This window comes from Hoplias malabaricus, chromosome 15 (genome assembly GCF_029633855.1).
Source record: "Hoplias malabaricus isolate fHopMal1 chromosome 15, fHopMal1.hap1, whole genome shotgun sequence".
NCBI classification, from domain to species: domain Eukaryota; kingdom Metazoa; phylum Chordata; class Actinopteri; order Characiformes; family Erythrinidae; genus Hoplias; species Hoplias malabaricus.
The window spans coordinates 16,641,015-16,664,217 of record NC_089814.1 but is presented as its reverse complement, the minus strand read 5'-3'; the positions used below and the strand labels follow the sequence as shown (position 1 = coordinate 16,664,217).

Below are 23,203 nucleotides of genomic sequence, written 5' to 3'. Positions count from 1 at the left end.
ATAAATATGTTCACAGGCGTTTTGGCATACATAAAACTTCATAACGGCAGGCACAATTTAGTTGCTTATAAATTGTTATAAGAGTATGGTAAACATTAAAGAAGAGAATTATAATGTCATACCGTCAGTTCATTAGACAATTATATTCATTACAAATCTCTGGCAATAGTAAGACATTTAATTTATCTCGTAACTTGACTTGAAGTCGTGTACTCTTACGCTATGCATTGAAGTGCACCTATTTTTAGAGCAGAGATGCCAGATATGATAATGTATATCAACAAGTTTATGAAAATAGGATTCAATATTTTACCTGCCCATATTCTTCCCATTAACACACATTAATTAAGCTCCAATAAGATAAATAGTAATAGAAGGTAGGCTTTAGGTAAGACAGTGTATTTAGCAAATTCTTTGTTGGTGGCAAAGTTGAGCGGGCAGGGAAGCACAGATGTCAAAGTGAAAGAACAAATGGCTTGTTAAAAGTCCAGAAAAAGGTGCTTGAGCCATCAGTCATGGTTTTATTGCCAAGGCTGTGCCATTTCCAGCCATATTTCTCCCCTTGCCGTTACCGGGTAGATAAAGAATAGAGTTTCTGACAGAGGATGACAGGCCTATAACACGAGTGTTTGTGCAACAGCTGATAGAAGAGAGGGACTGAGAAAGGGCTGGAGACTGATGGCAGGGGCAAGGGCAAGGAGGGATAAGGAGGGAGAGGTGGGTGCTGCTGTGTGGAAGAGAAAGGGAGAAATGTTGTGCTGCAGCAGGGAGCCTTTACTGTGAGCAAGACACTCGTTTACATGCCTCTTCATGCCACAGACCATGTGAAGTGCATTGTTATGATGTGTGGTCATACTGCTGAAGCCCCCAAAGAGCTAAATATAGGCAAAGTGTTTGTGTGATGACAGAAGGGAACTAAGCAAGGCCTCGTGGAGAAGAGTCTGGGCGCTGTACATTCAAGCACCCTAGAAACAGAAAGAAGCAGAGGGAGGTCAGTGTTGCAATGCCTTGGAGGGCATTTTGAAAAAGTAGAATTTCTTAGGTTTACTACTTTTTTTTTTACCACTACCCCTTGTTTTAGAATGTTATCTTGCCCCTTGGGACTGAGTTAAAATTTGCAGTGTTTATAACCTTCCTCCGCGAAGCAGGACAACCCTTCAAGAGCCTGAATACTTCAGCAGTGCTTCGCTGCTAGTCTACAGTTATAAGAGAGAAGATCTGCTGGTCACTACTGTAATTAAATTAAGGGCATCATATGCCTTTAAAAGCATTTGACAATCCTGTATTTTCAAGCACTAACTCTCTGCGATATGAAGCTGAACTCTTTCTTCTTTTTTTTTATTTAAACTTCTAGATCCACCTTAAATGTTGCAGTAGCTGCAGGCACAATAATGCAATTTGTAATTGCTTCACCATTTAAGGTGGAACTGTAAATTCAAAGGCAATGGCATACTACTCGATTTATGCTTGTTACGAAGTAAATGGACGTAATGCATTGAAACTGCATTAAACTAAGAAAGATGCCAGTGATTTACTAGCCATTCTTAACCCCTTCGCAAATATCTCAGTTTGAAGGGATATATAGCTCTAGCCCTTGGCCTTAGCCCTCTTTCCCAAAAGGAATTGAGACATCCGACCCCTAGGTAAAATGGAGGGGTAGGGCTACACCCCAAATGACAGTTCTATATATATAAAAAAAAATAATAATAAAAAAAAATAAAGTCAATAACCATCTGTAACACTTCCTATGAATCCTGTATTCATACGGCTCTATAAATGCATTTATGAGGTGTAATATATCATTCTGACTTTATAATGCTTGGCGCAGTTGCTCTTAATTATTTACAATGTAGAACACTTCATAAAATACATGTATGTGAAGTCAGTTTGTTTTCAGGACACATTATGTGTTTTAAAGAACAATGCAGACCAGGACCTTGTTATAGTGCCTTTAGAGCTTTTATAATTTTATGAACAGCTGCTTCAAAACACGTATGGAGTTAAGCCATCGCAGATACACTCACCTATGCAATTTGTAGCACTTTTTAAACATGCTGTCACTATTTTGTTTTATTATTTATTATTATTTTTTTAATTTCAAGTGTTGGTTAACTAAAAGATATCAAGTAACAGAAGATGAAGAACAAAAAATCCTATTGCATAAGCTTATGGTACCCAGCTTTACTGAGAAATTCTACCTTACGAATTATCCTACAGTTTTACCCAATTAGGACACACTGCATCACATTAGCACACTGAGTGGATCATGTATGCAGAGCAACATGCAGCAGCCATGCACACAGAGACAGGCTGTTCTTTCTCTTTCCCTGGCTGTGAGAGCTCTCAGGCAGCTGCAACCACTGGTCTCCAACTCACTCTCTCACTCCCTCGCAATTTTCCCTCTGAGGCTCTTGACAGGCCTGTAGCTTGTGCTGCACAGACCCACCAACTGCTCCAGCCTCAGCAACTCTAACAGCAATTGGAGCCTTCAAACTCCAAACCCACTCAACATGGAGACTTGGAGGCAGCTACGCTAGCGAGGGAATGCTTCTCTCAACCGATATGCATTGTTCAGACAATGACAACACACACAAAAGGCCACAACTTTGGCTGTCAGCATGTATGCTCCATAAAGAGAACCGCTGAAAATGCTACACCTAGAAGAAGAAAAAAAATAAAGATCTCATCTGCTCCTTTGTGGTTTAGGCTAGAGATGTTTCATGGAAGACATACCCGGTTAATTGGGAGAGGAGAACAATAACGTTAAGAATTACTGAGGACTCAAAACTGCTTTCAAATAAAGTTACTAACCCGCTTCGACCTCAACCCCCTCCCGTTTTCCTCCTCCTGATCTGTGTCTGAAGTACAGACAGAATGGATGATGGGCAGAAAACAGCTGAAGAGTGTGCCTGGATTTCTCTAAGGCGGATGGGTCATGATGTACCCACTCAGTCTCCAATTTAAGGTGGTTGTTAAGGTGTAGTGCGTGTGTGTGTGTGTGTGTGTGTGTGTGTGTGTGTGTAAAAGAAGGGAACTTAAAGCTTTAAGGAGCAAATCACGTCCATGACTTTCAACCGCCACTCTCTCCTCCCCTCTTTGCCAGCAGAGAATTACCCAATAACCTCTGCCTGCTCTCTCCCCAGCCTTTCTAGTCTCTTCTTTGGTCTCTCTCCCTCTGCTGTTATCCAGGCTCACACCCTCCCAACGGGACGGGGAAGAGTGTGGGAGTCTGACAGGAGCTTTCCCCAATTGAGTTCAGACTGTCAAACCCCCTGCTTCCTGCCTCCCCCTTACCACCCCCACTCCCACAATCAGTGACAGAATCCCTCGTTCCGAACAAGTCTCAGCTGCCAGTGTAGGAAATGGCACTAAGTAATACCTCTTAAAGCTTGTGAGGGCTTCTGTATTTTTCCCCTTTCCTATGCACACCCTTTGTTCACAACCCTTTGATTCTATTCCTTTTCTTGCCCTCCCTTCATATTGGTAACAAAAGAGGGACAGAAAAGCTCAGATCTTCCAGGTGGACTAATGCTTGTAAGGGCTCCCTAAGAAACACTGATGCACAGTTGTTCAACATGTCGATCCATGTCGAGTCAAGCCTCAAACCTCTGGGGTCCGAGACAAAGCTGAGTCTTGATTCATTGCTGTGAACTGTCAAATCTCAAGTTTCTGCTGTGCAAGTATAAGAACAAACTGAGTCCTGAATCTGAGGTATTTGAGTTTAGTCTCATTAAGTAAAGTGAAGCATTCGATTTTACAAAAATGACAACCTACTGAAATCAACACAGCTTCAAATATCCATTCATTAAAAAAACGGGGGACTTAGGTGTGGGAGCTCGGTGAACAGTGTGAGCACTAACCTGTGCACCTATACAGACTGTAAACAGACATAGCTGTGTAGGGATCAGTCTGATCTGTTCATGGACATGTACACAGGGTCTACTGCTGAGGTGGAGAATGTTTGCAATGATACTTTGCAACCATTTCCCTCACAAAAGGAATACATGCAGTATGATTAAAGGAAAATCCCTGCACAACATAATCGAGAAATCTAGAAGAGTTGCAAGAGTAAATGCTGACTCTAAATAAGCCATAAAATATAATCCTGAACTCCACTGTGCTGTACAAAAGTACCTTTAGTCAAAACAAAATCACAGTCTGACAACGTAAGTGTGCTCGGGTCCAGAACGCTGAAATCGCAGTGTGAGAGCAGGCTAGAGTGGGACTGGGGAAAGCCATACTGAGGCATGGTATGTTTCAAACAGGCCAAGTGTGAGTACACCCCAAGAACTGAACCCCCGAAAAGAGGGGAAAAATAGCAGTTTAGAGGGTAATTATTAAAACATATTTCCCTTTTTATGCCTGGAAGAATTTTGTAATATGATTTACCTTTTACATCCTGGAGAAAATTTGACCCACTCAATTATCACTTTGTAAGAAGCAATCTGGTGGTGAATAAGGTAAAAAGCCAGGCAAATTGAAATGATTGGTCTGTAACCAATCATTAACCAATCTGTCTGCAACTATAATTGCCTGTAACATGAATATGATTTGAAACTTACTAAATCTTAAGCTGTAACATTGTGCTGTTATATATTTGGATATTTGCTATGAAAATATATACAAGCCAAGAATTATTTTACCCCATTATGCATTATACTTTTCCTTAAACAATAAAATGTTTATTATTTTAAGCCCTAAAATACTGGATGCTGATGCTAACTGATAACAGATGCATTAATAATTCTGCATGGCTGTAGCAATAATGACAGAATCACATACATACTGTTGAAAAATAAATTATATATACATACATTTGTATGAAATTAAATCTTGTATCAGTGTCAGGCTGTGACTAACCTGAGTCCACTGGACCTAGCCTGATGTAAAAACAAGTAGAAATTTCCTTTAAGCACCAAACTTCTCAGAGAGAAAACAAAAACAACATGGCCTAGTGCACACCTAAATTCATCCACACTGTGCAGCAGTGATAATGCCTCAATGGGCCCTAATCCTCACTGCAGCTGCTTTTGCCACTGTATTCCAGGAAACCATACAATGATTGAGCAGCACTGGTCCACACCAGGTCAGTGTTGAGTGAATATACACTCGGCTGTGCACAGCACTTCCTGCAGGTAAAAATTGCCACAGTGCACTTAAAAGCAACAGCAATGCAGCAAGGGAGGAGCCTGCCACATCCATAGAAACATGGTGATTTGTCACTTGTGGTCTTCAGAGAACTGTTTAGTTCTCCAAGCGAACTATTGCAGGAGATTGAACAGAGAGGGGGCTTAATATGAACTCCTGAAAGACCAGCTCCTTTCACACCAGAAAGATGCGACCTTCCCTGGGGTAATGAAAGTGTATATTTGGGTCTGCTTCTTTATCAAATTCTCCATATTCAATTCAGCCAAGTACTGCACTTTTTTCAGTTTCACTTCTGTCCTCCAACCTCCCTCTAGGTCCTTGGGTGCTCTGTCTCAGCTGGATTTCCATCACTCTGTCTGACACTTCTGCAGAGAACACTTCTCCACCTCTTCCTCTTCCATCATTCCTCTCCCATTCAAATCCAATCTGGCTCCTGGGTGCATGGCATGGCCCACCTTGCTGACAGTGATGTGTAATTCCTCAGTATCGTACAAGAACTGCCTTCCTCTCAGAGTGGAGAGGAGCCATGCAGGGTGTGGGCTGTGGATGTGTGTGTGTGTGTGTGTGTGTGTGTGTGTGTGTGCAAGCACACAAGGGGGGAAGGAGGGGGGGATTGAGACAGCAGGCAAAAGCGTGAGGTGAATGATGACAATAAGCGGCCTAGCCATGGAATCCCTCAGATCTCTGCAGCATGATGCGAACACAGCTCAAGCTTTGAAGAAGGCAATACTGCACCAAAGATAAGAACGATGAGGGGAAGCATCCATGTCTTTAATAAATTTCATATCGCTGTTTATCAAGGAGTTGGAAGTTTAAAAAAAAAAAATCCTAGCTTCTCTCTCTGTCTGATGTAGGATGGGTACCTAGACATAACCCAACACTTCCCTCTCTTAACCTGCTCAGAAAGTCAGTCATATTTACTGAAAATCTTTACCAGTTTGGAACTGTGATGGGTGAGTTTGAAAGTTAACTGTGTGTATTTGTGGGACATCAAATCCTCACATATAGGACTTGTAAAGGAATACCTATGAAGAAAAAAAATATTAGCAGCTATTAATAGCCTAATAATAGGGCGGCACGTACAGGTAGTGTATTTGTACTTTACTGAAGTATTTCCATTTTGGGCAACTTTTTTACTCCACTACATTTCAAAGTCAAATATCTTACATCTTACTCCTCTACATTATGAAAATCTGCCTTCCTTTTGGTTTATGTGTGAGTTGTGAATAAAACCGTGATGTGTCTGAACAAATCTCCCTGCTCCACTATTGCCAGGAGACGTACAAACACAGCTGCCATGCTAAAACAAGTGAAAATGTTTCTCGGCCTAAAAGAAATAGCTAGCTAATTCCAAAAAGACAGACTATGTTTTTATCAACTGTTGTGTGAATTTGAGACTGTATGTAATCAGTTCTGGTTTTTAGAACTGTTATTAATTAACAAAATGATTTGTACCATTTAGTATTTGGCTGTATTTGAGTCATCAGTAAGTCCTATTCATTCATATACAATGTTTACGGGTCTGTAGACTGTTTAAGTAACAGATGTCTCAGAAACTCAAACTATACTGTGCAACTATATAGACAAAACAGAGGGTTGTGATGCTTCACTGGCCTGCAACATGGAGAAGAGAGCCTCTGTCATTCATACTCTAGGCTCAGCACTGCAGAAACTGAAACTATTCATAAGAGTCTTACGCCATTGTGAAAGTTTATACTTGTGTGTTGGCGTCTGAGTCGCTCTGCAATTACACCGCCAAAACTCTAGGGCTGGATTTCAAACATCATCTTTGTTAATATTTAGTCTTAATGTTAATATTTCTGGAGAGGAACGCATCATTAAGTGGACTTAATACTGAGGTTGGTTTGGAGGGGCAGCACAAAGACTGGGGAACCAAGAGTGACACTAGAATCTTTTCACCTACAATGTGTTAAGCACAAATCTATCTATCAAAAATTATAATAGAACATTAGAGCCACAGTATTTATTTTTTAATAGTTAAGTACATTTGAAGGTAAATACTGTTGTAATTTTACTCAGGTCAAGATCTACAACAGGGACTTCTACTTATATTGGAGAAAGATTTTTCCTTGCGTGTCTGTAGTTTTAGTCAAGTACATTTGTGTACTTTGTTGACCATTGAGTGTCGCTGTTACACCCAGGGACCTGGAGCTGTGGGTTCAAGCCCTGCTGTGTGTGTGACTGTCTGTGAGGAGGTGTGTTCTCCCAGTGTCCATGTGGGTTTCCTTGGGGTGCTCCGGTTTCCTCCCACGGTGCAAAAAACACATGTTGGTAGGTGGATTGGTGACTTGAAAGATTGTCCATATGTGTGTACCTAGCCACTGGAACGCATCGCATTGCAGTGCCAGTCCCAAAGCCCGGATAAATAGAGAGGGTTGCATCAGGAAGGGCATCTGGCATAAAAACTGTGCCAGCTTGGTGATGCAGATCACGGTTGATCCACTGTGGTGACCACTAATAGGAAGGAACATCCAAAAGAAGAAGAAGAATCTTTTTATAAAAGATGTATTAAAGAGCTAGACACTGGTCCATTTAACAGTAGCCCCACTCAAAATGGGTGGGCTAGCCAATGTATCTCCTACAACAAGTTGAGCATTGGGAAAGGAATGTCTATGATTCTGGGGAAACCCAGCTCTAAGCTCCGTGTCTTAAGGTGGAGCGGCGTGTATGAGGGAGAATAATGACTGTTTGCACATGGCTGAAGTGTAAATCGTCTAAGATTTTATTCACTGTTTAAATTACCACCGAAACCCATTTGTATTTCGAGATATTAGGTTTTGTAGCTGTTTCTGTAATGCAGTTAGTCACCCCCCAAGTTTGGAGACATTTCACCTTAAGTGATCCGAAACAGCAAAAATACGTTAATATTAACCATCTATATATTGAGCAGTATCCTCATCTCGGTTCATGCTTTTCAATGTTTGGAGTTCTCTCTGTTGTGCAATTAACTCTAGATGCCCTTGCCATGAGCCAGTTTGTTTTTTCATTCATTTACAGATACTGGGGCTTCGTAAATAGAGTGTACAAACAGACTGGAGAGCAGTGGTGCTTTTTGATTACAATCATGAATTACACTTTTAACAGCAGTTCAGAAAGGAGTGGCAGTGGGGTGAAATCATTGGTTTAATGTTCTGGGGGAAAAAAAAACCTGATGGCAACTTTGATAAAAAGTGTTACCTTCTATTCCACTCCATTTTATTTTCAAAATCATTAGTGCTAGTGTACAAATACCTAATAGCTGACTGTTAAGTGGATTCTGGAAATTCCTTAATTTGATTAATCTGATTCCAAATACAATCTTCTACAATAAGATGATTCATCAGTGAACTACACAAACTAAAATGGTGTAATCCCTATAACAATACAGTAATTAAGATCACAGTTTAACACAGCTGAAAGCCAAGCGATGAATGTAGAGGCAATAGGGTTAAGTGTGAGGAAGCTACACTACCTCAAGGTGCTTCCTTAAAAAATAAGGTTGAGTCCTCGGATGCTGATACCAGATGTTCAGCTGAGTGCCAACTGCACTACACAGATGTTTTAGAGCTTACTGTATTAAAATGTGAAACAATGACAATATGTCTAAAAGAAAAACATACTCCTTTTTGTGTGAGAGCCCATCCACACTAATGTTCTGTTCATCGTCTGTTACAATGTGAAAACACACCTGACTGGATAATTATTGCATGTTTTTTTTTAATGTAGTGGAATAATTATTTTCTAAAATTTTTAACTGAAATGTTTGACAGTGACTGCATTTTAAGAAAAATCTATGGAAATGTCAATCCATTCCTTTATTTACAGCATATTTACCATTCTAATGAAAATGCTAAAGAACTGATTAAAAAAAGTATTTTATAAATAAAGTTTGGCATTGACAGAAAATAGCTTAAGTGCTGTAAATGTACATGGTCGATTGCTGTAATTTAACAGTAACCTGATAGAAAATATCAGTCAACATTTTTTAATCAATCTCAGCATACAAGATTATTCTTTTCCCATAAATTGATTCTGGGACACCAATTATATTCAATCAGCTGCAGTCAGACTCTACTGTCTCAGTATGTGGTGTGTGCACATGTTTAAATAGATAGGGACAGCTGCACCACACACATTCCCAAAATATATCAGCCATCCATTATTCAGCAGAGATATTCCGTAAGCGAGACGGTACAGTGTCATTTACAAGCACTTTGAGGGGAACAGCCAAAGTATTAGAAACTGAGACAACATGACAGATCATATGCCAGACTGCCAGAAAAATATAAACCAAACTATCACTGGGGTGGTGCCTGCAAAAACTATACTCTGCACATTTAGTTTGAGAACTCAAATGTACCTTATTGCACTGAGGTTTGTGATGGTTTCTTTTTTTTTGTCTTAAATATGTTTTATATTTCCAAACATTGTATAATGAAAATGTAAAAACATTCATTTACCCCAAAGAAAGTTAATGTCATGTACCTTATAGGCAGTGAATCCCAACATTTTTCTGCAGTGTCCCCCTTGGGAGATGAGAATATTTTCAAACCCCCACTCCAACACACATTTTTGCTTTTTGCTTTCGCTAATTCATACAAAACTGAAATTTTTAGTAAAACACCACACCCACACTGGGAAACACTGCCTTAAATTTGCATAATTGTTTATATTTGAATGCGCACATTGATACGGCATGTACCTTTGGTATCCCAATTTTTCCTCAGTCACTAATTATCAACAAACTTGCCTCCTAGTGATACACACCACCACAAAGCTAGGAGGGCGAAGGAAAGAACACTTCCTCTGAGACATGATATCTCATACCACTTTTATTTATTTATTTATTTATTTTCTCACTGAGAACATGACACTGGACAGCTCAATGTGCTGTAGAACACCACCAACTACCAGATATGCTACACCAGCTAACAGGTGCCTGCATTGGACAGCTCTGTGCTTTTGTTGAGGGGAAAAGCAAATCAATCCTACCCACCCAGAGAATAAACCCATACGTGCTCTGTCGGCCTCCTAGATTCAGAAAGTTAAGGCATCACCTGTGATCAAACCAACATTTTTTTGGCCCTTCTAGAAAGATCTAATAAGCCAAAAGACGTATAATAAAGCAGACACATTTTTGAACACTTAAATAAATAAATACAAATCAATGTCCAGTGAAAATCTTCTAATTCATCTTTGTGCAAGAACCAGTGACAGCACTAATATGAATATTATACACAGCATTAATGTCAGCAAGTAATTTTAGATTAAAACAAATGTTCTAAAGTTTCTTTGTTAAAATAACAGCATTCTGTCCTGGACAAGGAGATGCACTGCCCTGCACAGGCTTCCTCTGCTCCAACATTATGTAACTAATGAACTATGTAATAAGACCTTCCTGAGATTAGCTGGGTGTGATATAATGGGAACTCACAGGGCAGTGGTATTGCAGGACCGGGACTGAAACGTACCACATGAAAAGTAATGACTTTTTCCCCTGGTATAAACATCAAAATGTATTAAGGTAGATATATATTTTACTTTGATTCAACTGTATTACTGGCTTTATCCCACCCTTTTAACAGAGTAAGACCTAGTATTCAGTGCCTTTTTTGGCTACAAGTTGTACACACCATCACTCTCATCCCCATGTGAATATGTACTTTAGAATATACTTATTATAAACTTCCAGAAAGCATGTGTATTTATCAAAATAAGTGAAATATCAATTCTTATTCTATTCTTCCAAATGAATCCAGAAGTATATGACTTAGGGTCCCTTTCAAAGTAGGACATCACGCAAGAGCCCCAAAATGAACAGTTCTGACAGGACTGATTAATTCATAAAAGGACAAACTGATCAGCAATTAGAGGTGTACATTTGAAAACACTATTATTGTCAAGGGCTCCCCGTGTCCGAGTGGGTTTCCGCCGGGTGCTCCGGTTTCCTCCCACAGTCCAAAAAACACACGTTGGTAGGTGGATTGGCGACTCAAAAGTGTCCGTAGGTGTGAGTGAGTGTGTGTGTGTTTCTGTGTTGCCCTGTGAAGGACTGGCGCCCCCTCCAGGGTGTATTCCCACCTTGCGCCCAATGATTCCAGGTAGGCTCTGGACCCACCGTGACCCTGAATTGGATAAGCGTTTACAGATAATGAATGAATGAATGAATGAATTATTGTCAAGGGCAGTTTTCAGGGTTCTGTAGGTTAAAATGATTTGTATAGTATTTGTTTTGTATAGTTTTTGTTTGCATAGTATTTGTTAGTGTTGGTCGATATAAGCACAAATCAATATCACAAATAATTGTACATTTTACCATTAATGATAATTACGATTTATGACCTTTTATTTTGTTTTTGTATTTTTGACTTTCATAGTTCAGTGACGAGGCTTTTACTGTAAATATGCTACCTAATGTTGCTGGGAACTTGTTCTTCTCGTTTTTTGAGCACTGTCGTCTTAATTATAGTCAAAAAACAGCACGTGCAAACCACAGACGCTGTGTTTTTCTTTGGGTGGGAACATAACTAAAATAATCGATATAATCAATTTAGACAAGATTATGTCAATTAGAAGTTCTGAATGTCGATTTCGATTAATCGCCCAGCCCTAGTATTTGTTGTTTGATATTTGATGTTTTTTTGGGAACAGGGGCTACTGAGTCAGCCAAGAGGTAACTGACCTGACTGGCTCTTTTGTTTATCAAATTTATTTGTTTAGAAATATCTGAATTTGAATCTCAAACATTCAGGAATCTCATGATGCTGTAATATGTATAACACCTTATACCAAAGGCATGCTCTCTAAATTAAACTTCAATGCAATCAATTAAACATTTTTCTCTGATGAATTCTGTTCACGTGCAGGTAGATGTCAAGCCATGTATTCAATAATCTGGCTTTTAATTTGAGGAAGCTGAATTGGTTGGTGTTATTCAAATAAGAGAATGAATTTAGCATTGCCTGTTGCTGTGATGCATTTGAAGAGTGTGGAAACATTTCTAAAACATTTTTTGAGAGTGCAAACCCCCATGAGATTTACATTCACAGCCTCACAGACTTCAGCAAAGGCAAAAGAAATGTGAATCTCTAGGGTAAACTCTGAGACTTGACAGCTAACTGAAACAGTGCCTACAATCTATAGCTGCAAAAACTTATTTTTTTATTAACACAGAAATGAATAGGAAGAAACTAATGAATGCCCTAAAAACTGTTTTAATATAACACTTTAGAAATCAGGGGTGAGAGAAGACAAGAACACTATAAACATAGACAGGTAAATGAATGTGATGAGTACAAGAAACTACATCCTTTGAGGAAACTTCTATTTATGGAAATCAATTAAAGAGGACATAATATGGCGAAAAATTAGTGGAATCGGAACATTAATTTGGGGATCTGGAGGCTATCAACCCACACACCGAAACAAGACATCCCAGTAAGTGTTTTGTGGGCTACCCATAGTCAGAAAACATACCATTATAAATGCTAAAACAAGATGTTTTGAATTGATTTTAGTAAGCAGTGTCTGACTGAATATAGATTTTATCTCCAATCACAGTGCAGGTGAACAAACATATTTAAGTGTTTGATTACAATAAATCTTGGTTTTGTGGGTATATATATATACATACACACATATATAAAAAGAACAAAAAGTGAGTAGAATTCAAACCGGCGAACACGATTCAGTGAATTTAACATTGCTCTAATAGGCTCGGTAACGTGTGGGTGGATTGGAATGCTTGACACACGCTATTAAGTTGTGTATGAAAAGTGCTATAAAAATAAACATGCTTTGCAAGTTGCTGTCATCTTGTTAGTTATTTTCAGTGTTTTATAATCTTTCTGTGGATGTGGGGGACACACTGTGTCATTATCAAGACAACAGGCATTAAAATGCTTCACAGCAGGGCAAAAGGACAGAAGTTTTTTCCTTACATAAAAATGTATAGCTTTAATCATTCTTATATTGAGGATCCACTGCCAACGTTTCGATGCCAAACATCATAGGACACTTTGAGAGCCCACACCTTGTGGGGCAGAGCCGCCCTGTTTGCAGTAAGAGGCTCACAACACAAAAAAACAACAACAAAAAAAGGCCCAGAAAAAGTCACAGAATCACAGTTACAGTTGCATGTCTCAATCTCAGCCTCATGCTTAACAGCAAACCCTTGGCAATGTGTTTAAGGCACTCGTGTTTTACTCTAGTAAAATATATGATAATATAAGCCTACTTAGTGCTTATGCAAGAAAAGCTGTCACATTTCACAGCCCTAATCAGTGTTTCATTAAAATACTGGCATGTATACCTTCTCACTGACTTTCCAGATGCATAACAATTACCCAGACAGCAATTTCTGTATTCAAATACTGACATCTGGAACAATCAGAGTACTCAAGTACCCAGCACACATCTTACCGCACACATACAGACACGGGAGGGTGATGATTTGAAGGAACTTTTAAATAAGCAACTGGGATTCAGAAAATATTGTGTAAATCGTTACATTTTTGCTCATGATTTATAGCCATATAAATAATTATGCCGTAGACTTTCATAGCCCCCTCCCTCATAGCATTTAAATAAACCAGTGGAGATCCTATGTAAAGGTGATATTAAACATCAAATAAATATACATCCATAATCACTGGCTTCTAAATATATCAACAAACACTAAAAAGTGATATGCACAAACATTACATGTTCACCTTTGACATACGTTAATAACAAACATAAAATAATTCATTTAAATATATATATATATATATATATACACAAACTTTTTTTTTGTTTGATGACTCTGCACTGTCCTCAAAACGTGTTAAAGCAATAAACAGGAGTTTTAAAATATTGTTTTTTTAAATATTGAAGTGTTTCACCATTAATACATTTTCTGTTTTCCTTTTCTTTAACACAGCGGATGAAATCACAACAGACTGACATTCTATCTGAGGTGACAAACACACCATCATTAAAAACATATACAAAGTACTTGGGGGGAAATAGCTGAATCCTGCTGGAGCAATTGCTATCAGATGATTGCGTAATAAATGTGACAGGGCTTTTGAGAATACAGTGAAATCACAGGGAGGAAAGAAAAAAGAGAAAGTGCAAGAAGAGTCTGAAAGAAGAGGATGGAGATGAAAAACATTCCTGCTAGACCTCCAACTGTAGATGGGCTCATAAATTCTCTCCTCTGACCTTGCGTGAGCTGCTCAGAGAGAAATCCTTGAGAGAAGAAAGGAGAGTTTGACAAGATGCGGTGCGGCTGCAATCCACACAGTTACACATTCGGGGGTAGGTTACCTGCATATGACAGCAGCAGGGGATCTGTTATTTTTTTTTGTGTGTGGTGTGTGTGTGCGTGTGGCTGGCACGTGCTTTGGGGTAGGGGTCTGACTGCTTTTTGATGTAGAGTCGAACTTGAAAACGAACACATACACGCGCACACACACAAACACACAGTAATAGGTTTAGGGACACACTCAGTCAGCAGTAGCGCCGCAGGGTGACTCTCATCCCCAGATCAACTCTCCAGAAGCCCGGTTCATCTCTTTTCATCTCCCTCCATCCCTTCTGTCTGCCCTCCTCTGAACACTTCACTCTTTTCTCTCTACATTATACAAACATAAGCACACAGGCCTCTCCTTCTGTCTTGGTTCTCCATCTTATTCTCACTCTCTCAGTTTGCCCATTATAAACTCCCCAAATGGAGCAGAGCTTAACTTGCCCCCACTATTTGAACAGGTAATTAAATCTCTCATGGTGGCAGGGCTCTAAATAAATTGGCTATTTAAAGATGCCTAATAAAGGGGGAAAAGGCAGGAGTGGCCCAATAACCCTGAAGGAGTATGGGAGCAGAGCAGCCAATAAAAGGAAGAGCTAGAAAGAGACAGAGGGAAGGAGGAATAAGTAAGGAAAGGCAGAGAAAGGGAAAAAAAAGAGATTAAATGCTGCAAATTACTGTTTGTCTTTCATCACAAAATAGTGTGTGTGAGAGCGAGAGAGAGAAAGAGCAAAAAGGAGAGAGATAAAGTGAGAGGCAGGGTGTGAGATTGATTTTTAAATAACCTTAAATTAGGTGTGGTTTAAGAAACGCAGCTAGAATTTTGGGGAAATAATCATGGTAGAATATATTTTAAAAATTAAATAAATCACTTCTTAAACCAGGGGTGTCCAACAATTGTTTTAGGGCCCAAATGGTTCTGATGTGCGCTGAGTGCAGAAATTACAACACGATATACAAATACAGAAAGAATTCAGATAAGAAATTAATAAGAAAAAGAAAATATATATATATATTTTCAAAATAACATTAACTAATTTGCTTTACCAAATAATTGAAAATCATAATAATTTAAAGCATTTATATCCCTTACTTCATTGAGTGAGGGGATGGGATTGGGGTAAGTGTCCACCAGGCCAAATGCTTTACAGTGACATGATTTACAGATACAAAGCACCAAGCAGCATCACTTGTTCAAAACCAGAAACATTTAGTGTCCAACATCCACGCCCTCTGCTTAGATTGTTCCAGCACAAAAAAAAAAAAAAAAATCAACAGAGGTCTTGAAGTAAACAAAATGCTACCAAATCTCTAACTAATAAGGAATATTTGTAAGGAATGTTAAGCAAAGGCATGTATCAGGATTAGGGGTGGGCAATAAAATCGTTCATGATAATACCGGTATGTTTTTTAATTTGGTAAGACTTTTGCCATATCGTGACGTAAGCGCTAGCTTTCAAACCCATGCGCGTGAACTGTTCAGCTTGTGTTTTTACTCTTTTACGCGCACGCCCACCTACGTATGTTTTTTAATGCGAGATATTCAGTGTAGACACATGTCTGAGTTTACTTGAAGTGTGCACCGTGTAACAGCACCATCTAGGAAAATCTAAGTATCAGATTAGGACTCTGTATCGGCAGATACTCAATATTAAAAGACTCAAATCAGGATCAGGGGCAAATAAATATTGATGGGGCCAACACTTTCTCAGACATACATTTGATAATTAGTTAAATAATGCAGCATGCATCCTTTTGATGTTAAAAATAAACACTTTTATTTTTTACTTTACATTTATTTTGTTATGGTTTTCATATTGTATCGAATCTTGCCATTTTTTAAGCATACCGGGATGTGAGGTTTTGGTCATATCGCCCAGCTGTAATCAGGATGATTACATGGAGCTGGTGAAGAGTCTGGGTGAAGCACTGTTTGGAATTATAGTGTAGTATACAGAGTTGGGTGGGGGGTGAGAATAGGTGGGAGAAAGAACAGTGGCGTTTATGCCTAGGAGAGATTAATGAAAGATGCTGTGGGGGAAGAATGTGCATTAAGGCAGGAGGAGAGCCTGAAATGTGCACAGAACCTGAAGAGTTCCACATCAGTCTTCATTCTCACACACACACATACACAATTCAGCACCAAACCCAGAGCCAAGCTCTTATCTCATGACAGGAAATAAACAATATACTGAGCTGAAGATAGAGAGAGGAACAGAGAATGAATCAAAACACAGCTATATAGAAACATGGGGAGTGTGTGGTCAGTACACAAAGGAATCTCACTGGACAAGTCAATGTCTGAAATAAAAAAAATAACCTTCACAGTGTGATGTTTGTATATATGATGGCAGATAATTATTAATCATTAGGAAAGAGAGTGAGAGACTGACAGACATGTAGGTAATGAGAGTGTAAAAGAATGGCAGTGAGACTGAGAAAATGAGAACAATTTACATTCACCGTCACAGCTCAAGCCCAATATAAAAAGCTCAAATGTGAAATTTTAATTTCGGCTGTGATCAAAAGTAGAGGAAAGTTGGGGATACTCTGGATACTGCGGTTATTGGTGCTAATCAGACCCTTGAGCTAATTTCATTACTTATCTAACAACCTCACATCATCTAGACACTTGCAATAATTTCACAAGAACATCCAAGGTGATTTAAATACTGTGACGGCAGGTTGCTCAGACAAAGACTGAACAGGAACCTTTCAACCTCTGCAAGAGTAGCTGGCTCATTCAAGAGCATGGTTTCTACAATACTGAAGCATTCATAAAAGTGCCAAAAAATGGTGTCTGTCCTGGTAGGTCAAATGCATGAGAAAGCAGTGTCATACAGAGACTCTCGATGGGGAATCGGTTCAATACTGCAAATGGAACTGCTCGCCAATTCAGCACTGAATGGAGCAAAGCATACAGTGTCTCAAAATCGGAGAGCATCTGGACTGAAAGTCTACTCCACAGTAACCAAGCCTCTCATCAATAGACTAGGCTTATCTTTGCTGAAGAGCGCATTGCTTGGACGGGGGAGAGCTGGTGTAGGGGTTTGGGACTCTTTTAAAGCTACATCACACGGTTAACGCTAATGATAAATCATAAACACCCCCTGGCAAACTGAAGTTCCAGCAATGCAAACATTTCCAAATAATCAATAAGACAATGCCAAATTGTCAAAGCACTTACTGTTAAAATTGATGTAAGGATATAGCAAGAGTTCTGATCTGAACCCAATACAAAATCTCTGCAAGATCACTAATGGCCAACAAACCCACTACAGTAACCCAGCACAATGGAGCAGTGTGAGGTATTGGTGATGTCCTGCAGAAGCAGATGTGCTGAAAGTGGTCAAAGCCAGGGACTCTACTCCTCCTCCTAATCATTTTTGAAAACAGTACCCATTAAACAGCAAAATTTGCATTTGTAAGCATAATTTTTGCTGCAGACTTTATTGATTTTGTTTCTCTAAATCTCCATTTCCTATTTTACATTTAAGTGTATATATATATATCCATCTTTGTTTTGGTGCTGATAAAGTGAAACATTAAAAGGTTCCCCGACTGCCTACTCTTCAAAGCTCAGCTGCACCATAATACAGCTGCTCTTTTCTACTTAACTGTCTCTCACACACACACACACACACACACACACACACACACTCTTCCTCTCTTCATCAAAGGCTGCTTTCATTGAATTCTCAAGCTTGAGCTGGCAAAAACAAAAAAGATTCAGTACATAGTGGACGCACAGCCAGCCACATTTCCCTAAAAATGTAGCCTATGGAACATTATTCTCTTAATACATTACATAAACATAAGTGCTTTATTCTGGCTGAATAAAGATAAACATTACCTAACGAGAACTCTCCTCTCTTCACCCTGTCTCTTTCCAACACTTCAGTTAAAAACCTACATCTTCACTTTGCTCATCACTGAGCTTATCTGGAAAATGTAGAACACACTACATATATATATATATATATATATATATATATATATATATATACATATATATATATATACATATATATATATATATATATATATATATATATATATATATATGTATATATATATGTATATATGTGTGTGTGTGTGTGTGTGGTTGGATGTGTGTTTGTAGAGACTATAGGCCAGCATGACTCATATGATAAAGACTCATAATAAGACACTCTCATTCTCAGAATTGGAGGACCATTCTTCTCTGAAAAACTCTCACACAATGAAAAACTGCAGAGCAAAACCCAGACATGACCATTGCTTTTAAAAGGACCATTCCTTTAAAAGGCAACAAGCATCACAGGCTACATCAGCTAGATCAATGCTAATGTGTTATATCACTTTCATTCTATTTTCTGTGTCTAATGGCCCCTCCCCACAGCAACATTAAGGACAAACTGTCACTTCCAGCATTCTGGGCTCGGTATCTTTTCCTGACTAAGGAATTAATGCTAAAACCGTCTTTAATGATTTTTCTCTTAATACAGGAGCATGCCAAGCTGGAGCTCATCCAGACCAACTGCTGCTGCTGCTTCAGCACTTTCCCCTAAAAGTGCTATGGTGAGAATGTTCTGCTTTAATAGTCTGCTGCTGTTGCTGAACTCTGGGACTTCCCATGCCTCATTTCTGTGGACTCTGGAGAGAAATGTTGAACAAGAGATTGACCTCAGCGGTCACGTGCCCTTACCTTGACCCCACGTACACGGAACTCTGCCAGGGCTCGGCTCATCTTAGCTGCTGCTGTGGGGAGGTCTTTACCGCTGGAGATTACTTTAACCAGAAGAGAGTCGTAATGGGGCGAGATGACTGCACCCTGAAAGGCAGAGGCACTGTCCAGACGAATGCCCATACCTTCACCACTGCGGAACACCTGAGACACACAGAGATAGAGAAAGATAGAGATGCATTATTGGCAACAACCTCACGATGCTTATTTTGAATGGTCCTCTCCAACTGTCATCGTCCCCAATTTTCTGCCTAATTTGTTGTCACTGCATTTCCACCCACTAGCTATGTCTTCCTCTACTACACAGTGCCACCACCCTTTGATGCCTCCTCAAACATGTGATGGGAGCATTCACTTCTTTTTGTACTCCTGATGATGTGACATCATTATACTTGTCAACGTGCTTGAAGGAGAGCCCAACTCTCGTTAGCTGACAGACACTTACATTGACCTGCATGATGGAGGAAATGAACGCCCTTTCATTTTGCAAGCGGTTAAGCCTCTATTTGTGGTCATAAGGCTTGACTAATTTTAGAACATATTGTGATAACCATGTAGTGACTATGTTGTGGCCCCCAATGGTTTGTCCAGCTGGTACAATGGCTGCATTTCCACTGCCTAAGATCACTCATGTGGTAACCTATGAATTAAAGGAGAGACCTTGGGAAAAGTACAGCTCAAATGACAGCAGTAATGAAAATATATCAGCTATTACCTTGGTATAGCCATGCTACAGCAAGTGATGGTGTAGGTTACTGTGGAAGTAACCTCATTGGACATTGGTTAAAATCCAATAATTATGTAGAAATTTGCACAATTATGCATCACTACAATAAAAATGGAGAAGATGTAAAAACTATAGGTTCCCAATAATCACATTCCAAACTCCTAACGAGTTACATACAATACATACAATGCAGATCTTCAAGAGACAGAAGGCCATAGAACATAAATAAGGCTCAAACAGGAGTCCAGCTAAGGATGAATAACAAGATTTTAATTATAATATATATAGAACATATAGTTAGCAAATGGTAATTAGCAAACTGGAAAGTTTGTGATCAATCTGGTAACCTTTTGGTCCCAAGCACTCTTCTCTAATGTGCCACAGCTGCCCCTGCAATGGCACAAGCCCATTCTAACAGGGATGGATTCATCGAACTAGGCGCTATGGGCCCAGTATTTTCAAAATCTGCTCTGTAAATCTTGGGATGAACCCATCCATCAAAGAGGAAAAAAAAAGCTTGGAAAGGTCAACTGGTCGAATTAGCTCCAGAGTCAGGTTTGCGTTTCCTAAGAGAACAGTGTCCCTGTACATAATGCTACATTTAAGTGGGTATGGAATTGCCATTGTTCAAAGGTCTCTTTTGCTGCACTGATTCTTGATTGGGGTTTGGCTGGGGCCGAACAGAAAGTACTTTTCTTTGGAGACGTGCTAAGTGAAGGAACACACGAACCCACACACTGCCAGAGAAACACACAAGCTTACACAAACTGAACTATCACCCAGCTGCCAGCAGCCATTTGCCACTGCAATTGTGCTCCGTCTCACCCCCTGACACAGACATAAGAGCCATCAGAGTAGCGATGATGATGTGAGACAGAGGGAGTTGAACAGAGAAAGTGAGAGATAGAGACAGAGAAAGAGAGAGAGGTTAAATAGAATGGGAATAAATGAAAAAAATAAGGGCGTGAAGAAGTTTTGAGGAAAGTGAGTCAGACCCAATTGGCGTGCCTATGGTAGCAGTGGTGATTGCTCAACGTCAGTCATGCTGCTACTTCTACCATTAGATGTGCTAATGAACGGCAAATCTTCTGGAGATTACGTCAGCATCGCTATGGCAATTGCCCCAATCATTTCATATTGTTTGTGTGATACAGTGTTAAAGGCCTGGTCACCCAAAGAGACAAGCATAAGGCAGCTAGACCATGGCTCATGCTCTTATAACCAACTCAAGTGTGAGCATGGCCTTTGAGAACCAACCAATCATGACTGAAATGGGGAAGTCATGCAAAAAGTAGCTTATGTTGTTTTCCACTCATTCCGCAGTGGATTGAACAGGCCAGCTAGCATCTAAGGGAAGCAAGAGAGACATGATCACGGCTTCTGGAGGGCCATGCACTGTGCTGTTCTTCATTTGATAAATGTTTCAGGACAGGATTTCAGCGGCCGCTTGCTTGATCTGGGTCATGAGGAGAGCTCCATAGGAAACGACGCTCAGAAGAGATCAGTGAAGAACTGAAAGCAAGCAGGGCTCCACATGAGTCAGACACGCTCTCCTCTCTCATGCTCTCTTCTCTCTCTCTCTCAAGACTGAACAGTCACAATTCTTTATAGACACACAACATTGCCGGTGGTATATGGATTCAGTATATCTCTATGTACCAAATAAAATATAACATTTATAAACAATATCCTACACAGTAAGATAATATGATAACACAAAAAACACCAACACCCTCCATCTGTATTTTACACGTGTCGGAATTAAAACAACCTATTGAATGTCATGTGAGTCAGACAAGGTTCAAAATCCAATGGAGAGCAGGAGGTGAAAACAGAATGAAGGAGACTAAAGGATAGAACTTTTATTGTGTATGTTTAGGCTATATTATGAGAAATGTACAAACAGAAAATGACAACATATGTTGGAGGTGATGTTTATGTTATGGAGGACACTAATGAAAGCTCACACAAGTATTTAGAAATACAACTTGTTTGTTGGCAAGTGAGTCGACTTCGGTACCAAGGTGCGCCACGATGCGGTTCTTGTATAGTTACGTTTTATTGTGCCATGGATTAATCAAGCAACAAAAACATTCAGCGCTATGACACCTCTCAGTTATCATTATGGTTATTACTTAATATTAGGCTAACGTAACGTTATGTTTTAACATTAGTTGTTATGTCCATCTCCATTGGACACCAACAGAACTGATGAAAAAATAAATAAATAAATCCTTAAATGGTGCAGTAAGTACATACTGGTGCCTGCTGCACCATTTAAGGTGGAATGGGACACTGGCGAATTAAAAGCTGACTTCAGCCTTATGAGGTTGTGAGAAGCGAGTAGTGTTTTACACTGTTCTGTTGGTGATTTAAAGGGGACATATTATACCTCTTTTTAAACAAGGTCTATGGGATATACAAAGCATGTTCATGAAGTTCTTTGCACAAAATCACTCACAGAGATATCCCCAGCTCTATTCCTGCCTGTTTCAGCCCCTTTCAGAATGAGACGTTTAAGGGCTCTGTCACATTTATGCAAATCCCATGTTTACACGGGTGAGGGGTGGTGCCCGGATGCCAACATATTATTCCTGACACCAAGTGTGAGCTTTGCATATATCCCCCTGATCATTGGTGCTACCATTTTTCAGTCAAAATGTTGCATATTTGCTCACTCAACAATTTTTGGTACATGATAGACACTGCTTGTTTTTTTATCCGTTGAAATGATCAAGGGACCACAAATGATGCAAACTACAGGCTTTTTTTTAAGAGTGTCTCAGAGATGTCTGTGTATAAATTCACTTCCTGCCCTCCATCTTCAGTTCACAGAGTGATGATGTGACAGTGACCTATTACCCCTGTCACTTAACACCAAACTCCTCTTTATGACAGAGGCACAGTCATGTTAGAAAAGAAAAAGTCCTTCTCCAAACTACTTTTAAAATTTATTATTCATCTATTTATGTTCGGTCAGGTTTGTTTTGGGTCCAGAGCCTACACAGCCTCTTTGAGCTCTAGTCAGGAAAACCTCGGACAGGGGAGCCGTACCCCACTGGGCATCTCAGTCTCACCTATAGCTCATACACCCACAGCTGTGGACAATTTCGCACAGCCAACAAACCTATCACAATGTCTTTTTCAAAATAATTATGTGAGGAAACCGGGGCACCTAGAAGATTCCTATTCGGATGTATATAGACAACAGTGACGGGTGAACCCTGGACCATGGGATGCATTTATAAAGCATGTCTTCAACGTTAAGCTTCAGTTATTGCTGCTTACATGCCATTTTAAAATCAATAGACTG

At 39.6% G+C, this 23,203-nt stretch overlaps 1 protein-coding gene across 2 annotated transcripts in view; it reads right to left on the bottom strand.

Moving 5' to 3' along the window:
* The window catches only part of pcxa (pyruvate carboxylase a), a 172,607-nt gene that overhangs the window by 60,185 nt on the left and 89,219 nt on the right, over positions 1-23,203 (bottom strand). The window contains exon 10 of one of the 2 annotated variants that reach the window (XM_066645625.1): positions 19,125-19,307. The exons of the other annotated variant lie outside the window; for it this stretch is intronic. Coding sequence (XP_066501722.1) covers positions 19,125-19,307 — 183 coding nt within the window. The remainder of the gene's footprint in view (positions 1-19,124; positions 19,308-23,203) is intronic. 2 annotated transcript variants of the gene reach the window in all.